Source organism: Pipistrellus hanaki (assembly GCF_964339955.1).
Source record: "Pipistrellus hanaki genome assembly, chromosome: 1".
Taxonomy (NCBI): Eukaryota; Metazoa; Chordata; class Mammalia; order Chiroptera; family Vespertilionidae; genus Pipistrellus; species Pipistrellus hanaki.
The window spans coordinates 1,761,806-1,776,264 of NC_140503.1; the positions used below are offsets into that span (position 1 = coordinate 1,761,806).

The 14,459-nt window shown below is 47.3% G+C and overlaps 1 protein-coding gene across 8 annotated transcripts in view; it reads right to left on the minus strand.

The window, feature by feature from the left end:
* MARK3 (microtubule affinity regulating kinase 3) overlaps nt 1-14,459 on the minus strand; it is a 76,974-nt gene that overhangs the window by 15,660 nt on the left and 46,855 nt on the right. For all 8 annotated transcript variants that reach the window (XM_084871597.1, XM_084871595.1, XM_084871596.1 and 5 more), the window contains 8 exons: nt 11,581-11,651; nt 6,923-6,979; nt 4,388-4,624; nt 4,117-4,236; nt 3,774-3,873; nt 3,365-3,477; nt 2,596-2,749; nt 466-683 (listed from right to left, as the gene is read on the minus strand). In XM_084871597.1, coding sequence (XP_084727723.1) covers nt 466-683; nt 2,596-2,749; nt 3,365-3,477; nt 3,774-3,873; nt 4,117-4,236; nt 4,388-4,624; nt 6,923-6,979; nt 11,581-11,651 — 1,070 coding nt within the window. The remainder of the gene's footprint in view (nt 1-465; nt 684-2,595; nt 2,750-3,364; nt 3,478-3,773; nt 3,874-4,116; nt 4,237-4,387; nt 4,625-6,922; nt 6,980-11,580; nt 11,652-14,459) is intronic.

The following is a 14,459-nucleotide window of genomic DNA, read 5'->3' on the forward strand; positions in this document are numbered from 1 at the left end:
TGAGTAGATTCCATTATACTTAATAAATACTACTTGCTCACTGGTGAGATTTTATTAAGGGCAGCGACTGGGAGGTAGATTTAGGTCTGCAGAGTAATTTTAGGCCATTACCTGGCTTTTCTTCGCTTTAAAATTTAGCTGACACGTGAGAAAGCCCCTAGTACAGGCACTCGCACATGGTAAGGAAGCAGTCCAAGTTCTTTATGGGAATGAACTCTGAAAATGCAGTGCACCCCACCCTGGCCCACAGGCAGTCCGAGCCCAGTGCACTGTGAGATCCCGTCTGCTCGGCCAGCATTCGGTTTCCTCTCCTGTGAGACTAGGAGACTTCCCACTTCTCACCTCTGACAGCCTCACACCCTCACGTTTACGGGATAACCAGAAAGAGCTGTGACAGAGGGTCTGCTGCTCACCCAGCGAGGGCATTTACCCGCCATCCCCGGGGCGCTAGTCAGCAGCACTTACGCTGGGGACAGTGGAGCCGGTCTTGCGTTCAGGAATGTCCGCCTTGTTGGGATTGCTCGCATTCCCAAGCATGGGACTGGCTGGAGCCATGCCCTTGCCTCCGCCCGCACTGCCGCCTGCCCTCCTGGAGGGAGCGCCGTCTGCTTTGAGGTCCCCATCGGCAGTGCTGGTCTGGCTTCTTTTCGGATATGCCACCACGGAAGGGATGGCTGGTCCAGCTGCAATAGAAGAGTTCACCCTTCCATGTCAGACCTCCAACAGCAGACACACGGGCAGTGTGCTGAGTGTCAGGGCCGTGTGCTGCTTCAGCCCGCACCTGCACCAGCAAAAAGAAATGGGAGCCGAGCGAGGCATCCTCACTCTGGTACAAAGCCAAAGCTGTGCACACCCGATCGCTGTGCAGTGCTCAGGGCAGGCTCTCAGCTGAAACGTGGAGTGGACAGTGTCCAGAGTGGGGAAATGAACTGGACAAGAAATAAATGGAATGTTCCATATGACAGTGTATTTTTATTTTATCTAATTTCTTAAAATATATTTTATTGATTTTTTTACAGAGAGGAAAGGAGAGGGACAGAGAGCTAGAAACATCGATGAGAGAGAAACATCTATCATCTGTCTTCTGTACACCCCCTACCGGGGTGTGCCCACAACCAAGGTACATGCCCTTGACCGGAATCAAACCTGGGACCCTTCAGTCTGCAGGCCGATGCTCTATCCACTGAGCCAAACTGGTTTCAGCGAGTGTATTTTTAAAAGTTAGGACCAGGCCAACATAGATTTGGTTCCTGAATCCTAGAATACTGGATGTAAAGAAATTACCTGCAATATAAACATGCATGCATGCACGCACGCAACAGTCTCTGGATTCCAACATCTGGGACTGCCTTGAGGATGAACTGTCAATTTTGGTAGCATACCCTTGAGGATCCTGTCTCATAAAGGATTTGCTTCTATGGTGAAAGTTTTAAGAGTGAGAGCATTTAGCCTGGATGTCTTGACTCAGTTGTTGAGTCTCGACTTATGAACCAGGAGGTCACAGTTTGATTCCTGGTCAGGGCACATGCCCACGTTGCTGGATTGATCCCCAGTGTGAGGTGTTCAGGAGGCAGCCAATCAATGATTCTCTCTCATTGCTGATGTTTCTCTCTCTCCTTCTCCCTTCCTCTCAGAAATTAATAAAAGTATATTAAAAAAACAAAACAAAAAAACAACATAAAGCAAACACACAAACTTTAAAACACTTAAGAAAAAACTGGGGTATCAAATATTCTTCAGGGCTGCGCTGTCCCATATGAGCCACTGGCCAGATGTGGCTATATAAATTTAATTATTTAACAAAGTTGAAAATAATTTCCCCAGTTTAAGTGCTCAACAGCCACATGTGGCTAGTAGCTACTCTACTGGATGGCACAGACAGAACAGCTCAGCACTGCGGAAAGTTAGCTAGAGAGCAGAGAGGGAGAGAATGAACAGAACTAGAGACTGCAGCAGGGCTCCCAGCGGGGCAAGCTGTAAAGTTTCCACCCAGCTAGGCCTTACCCACCAAAAGTCACGGGATGGCCTTGGCCGGTTTGGCTCAGTCAGAGCATCCTCCCTCGGACGGAAAGGCCATGGGTTCGATTCCATCAAGGGCACATACCTTGTTTGCAAGCTCAATCCTCAACCCCACGTCAGGGCATTTGCAAGAGCCAACCAACTGATGTGTCTCTCTCACATCAATTTTTTTTTTAATCTCTTTCTCCCCCTTCCTTCCACTCTCTAAAAATCAATGGGAAGCCTCAGCTGGTTTATCTCAGTGGATAGAGCCCAGGCCTGAGGACTGAAGGGTCCCAGGTTCGTTTCCAGCCAAGGGCACATGACAGGTTTTGAGCTCAATCCCTGGTAAAGGGGCATGCAGGAGGCAGCCAATCAATGATTTTCTCTCATCATTCATGTTTCTATTGCTTTCTCTCTCCCCCTTCCTCTCTGAAGTCAATACAAATAAAATATCCTTGGGTGAGGATAAAAAAAAAAGTCCTGGAGTGTACCAGGGAGAATGTACCATGTCAGCGCCTGGCGGAGGGTAGGTATCAGGCCCAATGCACCCCTCGGAGTCCTGCCCAGCGGGGCCAGGGGGGTGCCCCAGCTCACCATGGTCGCTGTAGCGCCGCTGCTTCTGGCTGGAGGAAACACTGCGCTGCACCTTGTGGTGAGGAGACTGGCCAGTGCTGTTGTTGAGGTCACTGCTCGGCCGGACCTTGGCAAGTGAGAGGTTGCTGCTGGAACTGGAGTCACTAGCATCGAGCTGAGAGAAAAGGAGAAAAACAGCAAACCACACACAAACCCAGATGGTTGATTAGCAAAGTAAACTCAAAACACCCAAACCTCTCACTGAGAGAAGCAGCAAACGTACAAAGACGGGAGCCCTCATCTCCAGCGACAGCGTGGTCTGGCTGCCGGAAACTCACCGAAGGAGGAGTGTTTATCAGCTTTCTAGGCTTTTTGAAATAACATACAATGCTCTCTTCACTTCATCTGATACTTCATATAATTTCTAAACACGAATAGCTATAGGTTAGCTTATGAAAGCCAACTTTATGACAGTATCACCATTAAGGTGATCATTATTATTATTTTTAACACTATAAACAGCCTTTACTGGTTGCAATGGGAAGTAGAAAAAGGGGATGTGACAGCTCTGGCTCCTGGGCTGGCTTCACAGACTCTGTGGCTGCCCTCTGAAAGTAAGGTTATTGTCTTAAAGTTAAAACAGTAGCTCATATAGGTCAGAAGAGTTATTTATTTGCAGGTAAATGCCATACCAAGTGTTACAGATATTTAAAAAATAAAAACTAAGAAAACAATTTACATAACCTGATAATTTAAAGGATAGTTTAATTTTTTCTCTGATTATTCTTACCTCTGAAGATTTTCTCCCCAACAACAAATATGTAGCTGTGATTTCATCGTATTTCATTTTACTAAGAGATTCTTGAATTTCTTCTTGTGAATATCCCATTCCCACCATAATATCTAAAAAAAAAAAAAAGACATAATATATTTATGCGTCTTGTTGGATAAAAAACCATTGTGTTAAGGTACAATAATTTCCTTTATTTGATCCAAAAGACCACACAGTTAACGGGCAGTTGGCTTATTTCTGAGTTACTGAGCGCTGTTGTAGGAAACAACAGAACACTGCTTAAACATGCAGCAGCAGATCCGCTGATTCACGGACCTGCACTGAACCGCCCATTATTTTCCCTGCGGACATGGGAGTCAAACAGAAATGGTGCTGTGCACACCAAGCACGCAGACAGGGCCATTACCTATTCTTTTCTGGTCTGAGATGTCTAGTTCTGGTTCCACAAATGGTTTCAGTTCGTCCTCCTCGTGCCCTGCGTTGATCCACCTGTCCTTCATGATTTGCTGAAAGGTGAACTGCTTATTAGTAGCAGAAAAAAAGCATTCTGATAACCACAAAATGTAGAAAAATTTACGTTCAACATTTCATTGATGATAGCTCAAAGGGTAACTTTAAAAAAGTTTTCAATGTCTCAATTCCTGCTTTAAAAGATCTAGCACAGTTTTCAACCCAGCTTCCAAGCCCAGTTCTAAAGACACTTCACAGAGACTCCAAGGTTACTCATTTCCCCGACGTGACGTGATTACCTCCAGAGTGCCGCGCTTTATTGGATTGAGCACCAGGAAACGCTTGAGAAGGTTTTCACAGTCTGTGGACATGTAGAAAGGGATTCTGTACTTCCCTCTTAACACTCTTTCTCTCAGTTCCTTTGGGAAGAATAGAGGAAAGAAAACTAGCGAGTCAGGTTTGAGGTTAAAAAAGACCCCCGACTCCATCCTCACAAAACACTGGAACAGTAACAGCCACCACTGCACAGCCCTTCCCGCTTTCACAAAACTGCTGCAACGGCCGCGCTACCTTCAGGTTCTGTCCGTCGAAGGGCAGCGACCCGCTGACCAGCGTGTACAGAATGACGCCGAGGCTCCACACGTCCACTTCCGGCCCGTCGTATTTCTTGCCCTGGAAGAGCTCTGGGGCTGCATATGGAGGACTCCCACAAAACGTATCCAGTTTACTGCCAACAGTAAATTCATTGCTAAAACCAAAGTCAGCTATTTTAATGTTCATATCAGCATCTAACAATAGATTTTCAGCCTAGAGGGAAAACATCAAGACAAAAATAAAATTTAACCAACATATACTTAGAACTATGATAGAATTAGGCATTTCATAAAAGCCTTTTGTAATGATGTAAAGTTAATACATCTTAATGAATAAGATGAGAAAACACTCTTCCACAAAAAAAGAAGGTAAATCAGAATTTCTAATTTAACATTAAGAACCAATAAGAAAACAAGATATAAATTAATTCTAGCAATAATTTAAATGAATTTCCCATGATAAAAAAAAAACCCCACACAAACTTTTAATAAATAGTCCTTTTAATCAAGACTGACAGACTTTTAAAAGAAAGAATACCAGTTTTATGTGGACAGCCACCTTTCATAAAACCACTAAATGCCTATATAATGGCAATGATTGGGGGGGGGGGGGGAGGGTAATTTGTAAACCTCACTCAAGAATCAGATCACAGCCTAAACCGGTTTGGCTCAGTGGATAGAATGTCCACTGAGCCAAACTGGAAGGTCCCAGGTTCGATTCCAGTCAAGGGCATGTACATTGGTTGCAGGCATATCCCCAGTGGGGGGTGTGCAGGAGGCAGCTGATCGATGTCTCTCTCTCATTGATGTTTCTAGCTCTCTATCCCTTTCCCTTCCTCTCTGTGAAAAATCAATAAAATATATTAAAAAAAAAAAAGAATCAAATCACAGTGACTATATGATTTCAACAAGCATTTCCCATTTACAATTGCACACCAGGCGCTATGTCAGTGTCTGGGTATCTGACCATAAACAAGGGCCTCTGTCTCAGGAAGCTCTGAGTTTAGAGGGAGAAGCAGAGAGTAAGTGGACACTTTTGCCCTAAGTGCTGTGACACAGGAGGGGAGCGGGGCGACACAGGAGGGGAGCGGGGCGACACAGGAGGGGAGCGGGTGAGAGAACGTCTGGCCAAGAAACGGAGGGAGTGTGGAGAGGCAAAGGGTGCGGGGACTCGGTGGCTGAGTCACAAAGGGCCGCGAAGTGACTAGGAGTCAGAGTTTGGGCTTTCAACCTCAGGCAGTGGGAGTGCTGAGGTGTGGTCTAGGGGGCAACAAGGATCTTCCTGTGTCTGCAGAAGAGTCCTCTGGCTGCAGTGTGGGGAGTGGGAGGGAGGGAAGGAGAGGGTGGGCACTGGAAGCAGGGAAGACCAGGCAAGAAGCTGGTGTGGTGATCCAAGTCCAAGACCCTGGCGGTCTGAGCCAGGACAGGGGGAGACACAGAAGGACCGCGGTCAGGAGACATGGAGGGAACAGGAGCTAAAGGACCTGGGACCGAGTGAGGCTAGAGCAGTGGTTGGCAAACTTATTAGTCAACAGAGCAGCAAACCATGGCTCGCGAGCCGCAGTTTGCCAACCACTGGGCTAGAGCGAAGGCGAGGGCACCTGGATGAGAAGTGGGAGGAAGACCTGTAGGTCATGAGCTTGCTGAGCCCAGTAGGTGGCGGTCCATTAGTGGCTGGAGAGGGTGGGGGGGTCTCTGGCTGGGGATGGAGCGGGTCATCGACAGGAGCAGCCCCTGCAGCTACCAGACGGGGAATGCGGTGAGGGGTGCGGAGAGGAGCATGCGAGGGGGTGACAAGTCTGTGAGGAGAGAGGACGTGGGGACAGCTGAGACAGAGTACAGATAGTGTTTAGAGAAACATGGCTGTGCTGGGGAGAAGACAAAAGGAAGTTCTAGAAGGGAAGTTGGGCGGAAGTGTTTTGGTAAAGGGTGGCACAGCCTTGAGCAAGCTTTCGTAAACGCGGCTGGTGAGAAGGCAGCTGAGAGGGAGGAGACAGGAGGCAGCAGCTGGAAGGCAGCTGGGCCTGGGGAGACGGAACGCGGAGCCAGCAGAGGCGCCCTGCCCTGCAGCAAGAGGGCAGCTGTGAGGGGGAGGGTGGGCGCGGGTGCAGCTGAGTGAGAACTGTTGGGAGAGGGAGGGAGTTTCTGCTGAACATTTCTATTTCCCTGTGAAACAGGAACCTGATCCTCCGCAGGAGCGAGGGCAGAGGGAGGACGAGGGCAGAGGGAGGACGGCGAAGGAGAGCAGCAGGCACGGCCAGGCTCCAAGGCCGCTGTCTGCCCAGTGAGGGTGCATGTCCGGAGCCCCTGGCAGTTTGCTGATGTGATGGTTTTTCTCCACAAACCAACTACAAGTTCCTTTAACTGCGATGTAAAATACTTCTGGCAAACTCATTTTTCTGCCTTTTCAGCGCTGTGGACTGTCACTGGATCAGAGGACTCAATTACAGATTTATCTTGTCCTCGTGGCCCCGGCTGCACAGACAGAGCGCCCTCTGCGGGCCGGACTCACCTTGAGGTCCCTGTGAACGATCCGCTTCTGGTGGCAGTACTGCACAGCAGACACGATCTGGACAGGAGAGAGGCACGTTAGCAATCCTCACGGCGCAGGTTCGTCATTCAGATGACAGTCCGTCACCGGTGCCACACATGCCGGATACTCAGGGAGTCCTGACTGCTGCATGGACCTCTAAATGGGATTTCCTCCTGCTCTGAACTTTCTAATCTGAAGAAGCTCAGGAGCGAGGCAAGAAGAGATGGTGCCGACGTCCTTCCTGCTCTCTCTCCATTAAGTGGAAACTCTGCCTCTTCTGGGGCCCTCCTCATGCCAGCACTTCTGTGTGGTTCCTGGGCCAACAAACCACCAGCTCACCCTGTAACCGCTCCAAGCCACCTGGCCGCCGGACCCTCCAGAGCCGGTGTCCCCCAGGCTGGTTCTCCTGGTATCACCTTCCTTCCCAGCCCATCTGCTCCCACTCTCTCTCCTTTTGTCCGTGTGGGTTCAAGCACAGCAAAAGCTACTTCCCTCCTCGAAGAACCGTCTCCTCTGCGGTAAAGTAGAAGAGGGGACGTGTGTGCACCACGGCCCATGGAACCTTCGCTGCTGCCTCAGTAGGACCTCCTGCTCTCAGCAGAGTCTGTGCTTCCAGGCAGCTTTTCCTGAGTCCGTGACTGAACTGTGACGAACTGTTTTGCTAAAATTCCACACTTACTTTCAAAAGTCTCCTTTTCTAATGATAAAAGTCTATATGTTCATTATAGAAATCTCATGAAGTATAGAAAAGTTTATACAAATATGTAAAATAATGCAATAATTAATAAATATAAGAATACACTGTCTCACGTACTCACAACTATAACGCTGCTTTTGCCCTGTCCTATATATGCCTCTCCTACCACCAGAGAGAGACCATCTCCTGTTCTTTTGGTTAAGTATTTTGCTTATGTAAACAAAACCGGGGTTAAAAAGAAAATACCACTTATTTCTCCCAATCATCATCAAATCTGAATTGTAGCCACACGCACACACCTACACTGGACATCATCACCCCGAGGGCTGCTCTATCCGCTGGCACTGCGGCTCAGCATGAGCAGAAGGGAGAGCGGGGCGGGGCGGGGCTGCAGAGAGAAGGGAGATTCAGCTCAGACCTCCGCACCGACAGGCCAGCGTGCGGGGTGCGGAGCAGCGGACACTTCGGAAACGCTGTCCCTACCGTGCCAACGGGAAATGGGGAAGCGAAAGAGCTTTGTTTTCCCAGAACGTAACAGGCTCATCTCCCAGGACACAGGCACCTTCATCTGATTTCTGCCTGATCCAATTCCCCGATTCCCACCGAGACTGACATTTCTCTCTTAGGTCTGCTTCTGAATCAGATTTCACTATTCCCTATGCTTTCTCACAGAGATTAAAGAATTTTCTTCTTTTACCTCCAATGAGTTCAAAGCTAAAATAATGCCACAACAAGCTGAAAACACCAAATAAATGGTTGGTTTTTGCCTTCTGCTTTTAAGCTAGAAGCAGTCACTCCAAAGGCTGAGGACCGGAAGCTCCCCAGGCTGGAAGGGGAGTGCCAGCTCGCGTCCTCTCCCATCCCACCTGCCAAGCAGCACTCACCACCATCAGGGCGAGGGGAGACGGTGGAGCCAGGATTGAGTCTCTTTCTTTGCAAAGAACAAGAGCAGCGTAAGGGGGAGGCAGGTGAGCGTGGGGAGGGCGTGGGGAGGGAGAGGCCATGGGCTGGGAATACGGAACAAGGGCTGGCTGTTTGCTTTGTGGGCGCCATACCCTTCACTTTGTCATAAACAGGAAACCTTTTCTAGTCAAAGTGACGCCAACCATCACTGGCCGGAAGCGGGGCAATGACACACAGAGGCAGGAGACGCCGCCATGGAGGCCCTTCCAGGCTGGCATAGCGGCCTCAGGGAACTGGGCCCCAGGTCTGCACCCCCTCCACGTGCGGGACTCAAGGCGCGCGTTGTCAGCACAGACGTTCCCGTCCTGGACGCACAGAGCAAGAGCGGCGCGGGCCTCTGGACACTGTCGACAATCCAGCACGGAGCACCGTGGCCATGACAGCCATACAGTGCTAAGTCACGGCTGGCAGTGGGATGTGACGGGAACGCGCACACCCAGAGTCGGGACACGTGGCTAAGGACCCCATCCTATCCACAGCCCCTGGGGCCGTAAGAACTCAGAGCTCGGCGGTGCGAGTGAAGCTCAGAGCCCGCTGCCGCTGCTGCCGCAGTGCGGTGAGACCGACACCGCCTGTCCCCCTGCGGGCGCCCATCTGCTCGCTTCCATCTCCTCCCTCCTCTCTGCAGCCTGCTGGGGATCACGGGCTTACTGGGGAGGCCCCCACACACCTGGCGCTGTGGGAAGACACACCTGTACGTTTTGGGGACGCTCCCTTGCTCATGACATTAGACCGATGAAGGTTCCTCAGACACAGACTCAGAATTCCGGAGGAAAAGGAGAAGTCACCCCGGGGGAAGGTCCAGTCCCCGGACAAGCCTGGCCCGGGGAGGGCGGGGAGGGCAGAGTTAGGGGAAAGTGCCAAAGCCCTGAGGGCGGCCCCAGGCTCCCGCTGCTGGCTGTTCTTCAGTTGGTAACCCACAGCCATTCCAAGTAGGAAAGAATGTCAATGTTATGAGACAAAAACAATAATGGTGTTTAGGTGGCCAATTTATAAAATTTAGTACAGCTGTGAAAATGGCCAGACTTGTTCTGTAATGAAGAGAAATTGGAGTTTCTTTCCATAGGCAACAGAATAAAATAACAGAACTGAAAATAACTTCAGAATTCAACCAGTATAACTCCCCCCCCCCCCCCAAAAAAAAGTTTTAAATGTATTTATTGATTTCAGAGATGACGGGAGAGAGAGAGATAGAAGCATCAATGATGAATCACTGATTGGCTGCCTCCTGCACCCCTCCACTGGGGATCGAGCCCGCAACCTGGACATGTGCCCCAAGTGGAAACCAAACAGTGACCTCCTGGTTCATGGGTCGATGCTCAACCACTGAGCCACACTCGCCAGACAATTTCCACTTTTTATAAATAGAAAAACTGAGGCTAGGATAAGTAAAATGATAGACCAAAATTAGTTTAAACTTTGATATTTAATAGGTTTCAATTCCAAGTACCATTAATATTTTTAAGTTTTTAAAATTAAATTTGTAAATAAATCCTTAACCATAAACACTAGACTAAACAAATTAAGAGAGGCAAATGTTATGAGAAATCTTGAAAACCAGCTAAAACTGCCTTTCCAAATACTGTAAAAACTTTAAAGGCTCCTATCTATACTCTACCTTGAAAATCTTAAGTGAATAAAATAAAAATTGCGAAGTTCTGGGAGAAATGAGGCTGTCCTGCCATTAAATAAAGAACTGGTAGCCGTGGAGGACAGCCCTGGTGAAAGCATGAAGTGCCCGGTCCTTCCCTTCCTCCCCTTCCCCTGCCTCGGGGGCCAGGCCACCACCACTCGTTGTGGTAGAGAGTTTTGCTGGAAACCATGGTGTGAGCCACATTCACATACTGTCTAAAGTGCGTCAGTGCTGCCACTTCCGAGTGACACTGCCACCACGGAGCCCGTGCGGCCCATGGACTATCTCCCATAAAGCCCTCTGTTCAACACGCGTGCTAATCCCCAGGCTAATAACAACGTGGCATAATGAGGGAACGTTTTCTGAGTTTTGATGTCACAGGACAAGGCATCAAATTTTGGGCGAATTATTTAATCTGCCGGTGCTTCAGTTTCCTTATTTCTAGGAAGTGAGCGTAATATTCCTTAACCCACAAGACTGCTGGGTTACATTAACACAGGTAAAGCACTTATTCCCATGTCTGGCAGGTAGTGATCAATCAATAAGCGGTAATTATTATTGTTAAAAACCTGGAAATAGTTTTAATCATAGATATTATGAAAGACTGGTTTTTAAGGATCAAATGTCAAAAACTAAAGTTAAGAGTGAGGCTAGCCGAAACCGGTTTGGCTCAATGGACAGAGCGTCGGCTTGGGGACTGAAAGGTCCCGGGTTCAATTCCGGTCAAGGGCATGTACTTTGGTTTCGGGCATATCCCCAGTAGGGGGTGTGCAAGAGGCAGCTGATTGATGACTCTCTCATCGATGTTTCTAACTCTCTCTCTCTCTCCCTTCCTCTCTGTACAAAATCAATAAAATATATATATAAAAAAGAAAAGAGTGAGGCTAACCCCGCTGCCATGCTCAGTGGTTGAGCATCAACTTATGACCAAGGAGGAGTCACGGTTCGATTCCCAGTCAGGGCCATGCCTTGGTTGCCTGCTCGATCCCCAGTGTGGGACGTGCAGGAGGCAGCTGACTGATGATTCTCTCTCATCATTGATGTTTCTCTCTCTCTCTTCCTCTCTGAAATCAATAAAAATGTATTAAAAAAACAAATGAAACAAACAAACAAAAAAAACCCTGAGCTAAAATCCCAATAATAAAGCCAGAAACAGAAACCAAGGCTATCTCTAAAGAAGTGCCTTTGGCACAAAAGGCACTTAATAAATTTTTGTTGAACTGAATGGCCAACCCCTGCTCCATCCGATGGGCCTATAACCATTTATATGTGCACACACCTGTTCGTTTTAGGGTTTGAGATTACTTTATCAAATTAATAAACTAAAGGTACGTTAATTCATACCTGTCTAAATTTAGCTCTTGCTTCTTTTTCCTTCATTCTTCCATGTGCAACCAAATAGTCAAACACTTCACCTATAATTGAGAGAAATAAAAGTAAGAAGAAGTCCTACTTCTGAGCAATTATTTTCCATAAATCTATGTTTCCTTCTTAGCAATGCTTTAATTTGATTTTTAAATATAGGTATGAAGATAAACAGAAATATGTGGAATTTAAACTAAGTTAGCCTTAAGCTCAACTATAGGTAAAATTCATCTACAGAATCTTGAAGCTAGATAAAAGCCCTGAAATTATAAACTTTTATTTTAAATATAATTAAAAAAAATAAATATTTTATTTTTTACAGAGAGGAAGAGAGGGACAGAGAGTTAGAAACATTGATCACTGCCTCTTGTATACCCACCAGGGATATGGCTGCAACCAAGATACATGCCCTTGACCGGAATCGAACCCGGGACCCGTCAGTCCGCAGGCCGATGCTCTATCGAGCCAAACCGGTTTCGGCTTAAATATCATTTTTAATGTGCTTTAATAAAAACCTAGCGATGAGTTGAAATGGATGTTGTTTTTGTTAAAAGAGGAAGTCCTCACTGTAGGACTATGACAAACTAGCACTTCCTGGGCATACTCATTCATTCAACAAGTATTTATTGAGTGCCTACTAACTGCCGGGCACTGTTCCAGGCTCTGGGAAACAGAGCAGTGAACAAAGCAAGGTTCCTTTCCTGTGGCGTTTACATTCTAGGAGGGGAGACAGGTAGTAGACAGACAAGAGAATGCACAGTGTGTCAGATGGTAAGAAGTACAGTGGAGGAGAAAAAAATGGGCAAAGGAACAGGAAGTGTGCTTGTGTGTGCAAACGTTTGAGCACGGGGCGAGGGCAGCAGTGGATGGGCACAGGAATGGGTAGGAGGGTGAGTCCTGAAGGGGCTTGGGCTTTGGTAAGGATTCGGGCTCAGCGCCAAGTGAGAGCAGAGGATATAAAATGGCTGACCTCTTACAAGGATCACGCTGGCTGCTGGAGGGAGAGCAGCTTAGGGTGGGGAAGAGCCAGGATGAGAGCTGGGCCTGGAGTGGGACACGGCAGCGATGTGAGAGGGAGGGAACCAGGACAAAGAGCGGGGAGAAGCCAGGAGAATGCGCCGGTGGACATTTCTTGGGGGAGAGGGGTGACATTCAATGAATGTATCAGTACTGCCAATTGCTTATCAATCTAGAAGAAAGAAACACCTCTGGAACCCACAGAAAGAGGACTCATTTAACAAATGTGGTATGAACTGTGTTTAGGAAAGAATCCTGTCTACTTCATACACACAAGTACTACCAGTAATAACATTTGACAAAAACGTTTTGCCTAGCCGGGGTGGCTCAGTGGTTGATTGTCAATCAGGAGGCATAGTTTGATTCCCGGTCAGGGCACAAGCCCAGGTTGTGGGCTCGATCCCCAGTGGGGAGTGTGCAGGAGGCAGCCGATCCATGACTCTCTCTCATCAACCAATCGATGTCTCTCTCTCTCACCGATATTTCTGTCTTTCCTTCTCTCTTCCACTCTCTAAAAATAAATGGAAAAATATACTCAGGTGAGGATTAAAAAAACACACAAGTAGTTAAAATGTGAAAACTAAAGATATATGCATATCATATGGAAAACAGTTTTGACTTAAAAAAAAAATAATAGATTAGACCCATTAGCTATTGTAGTGGGTCTGTCCCTTCCTCACATCTAACCCGCCTCCCCCTCTGGGAGCCAGAGGGATCCTTGCAAGAGGTCACTCATTTCATATTCTCCTCTGCTCTCACAGATAAAATCCAAGTCTGTCAAAATAATTTTAAAACACTTTTATAAATTCAAATATCATATAAACCTCTTAAGAGTTTTAGGAATCATAAAATCATACAATTACTTAGTTATAAATTAGAAATTCATCCCACATGTTTTTTTCCTTATTAAAAACTAGAGGCCCAGTGCACGAAATTCATGCAGGTTTGTGTGTGTGTGTGTGTGTGTGTGTGTGTGTGGTTTCCCTCAGTCCAGCCCTCTCACAATTGGACATCCGTCTCACAATCCAGGAGCTCCTAACTGCTCGCCTGCCTGCCTGATCCCCCCTAACCACCTCTGCCTTGGCCCCTGCCACCATGGCTTTGTCCAGAAGGATGTCTGGAAGGTCGTTTGGCTGTCCAGTCTAATTAGCATACTATACTTTTATTATTAAAGATGGATTAGCACTCAGATTAAGTTGCTAAACCGAAAACCCCTAAAGGCTATCTATCTCTTAGGGAAAAAATAGCAAAGAGCGGCTCTCTCCACCCAGGCCGGGGGCCCGGTGGCTGCTGGAAGGACACTGGACAGGACAGTTGAGAAAGCTCTTGGATGAAGATTCAGGTCCTGCCACTAGTGATGGAACAATTGGCATAGAACATCTTTCAAGGTGTTAGTTTCATCTGTAAAAATTAGGTAGGTGTCCTGGATGATTTCTAAGATTCCTTCCAATTCTATAATTCACTGATTCTGCTAAACTGAAAAACACCAGACTGGAGAGGAATAGGAAGTAAATCTAATGAAAATTTTTATTGTTCAAAATGGCAAACATAAACAATCAAATAGATGTCCTGAAAATGACAGTGCTTAATTGAGAGGATTAAAGCAAACAGCCAAAGCCAATACACCGCCACCACTGATGAACTTTTTAAATGCTTCTCAGAGGAGGACCATGTTCGAGAGTTACTGAGACACTCAGAGACTTATCTGGTCACTCTGCCAACAAGGGAACTGGATGGACTGGCCCCGGCTTTCTTTCCCAAAGCACATCCTCTTTCTACTGAAACTGGCTGTTTCTTAGATGTTTGTTTTTTTCTTTAATATCCTTTATTGATTTGAGAGA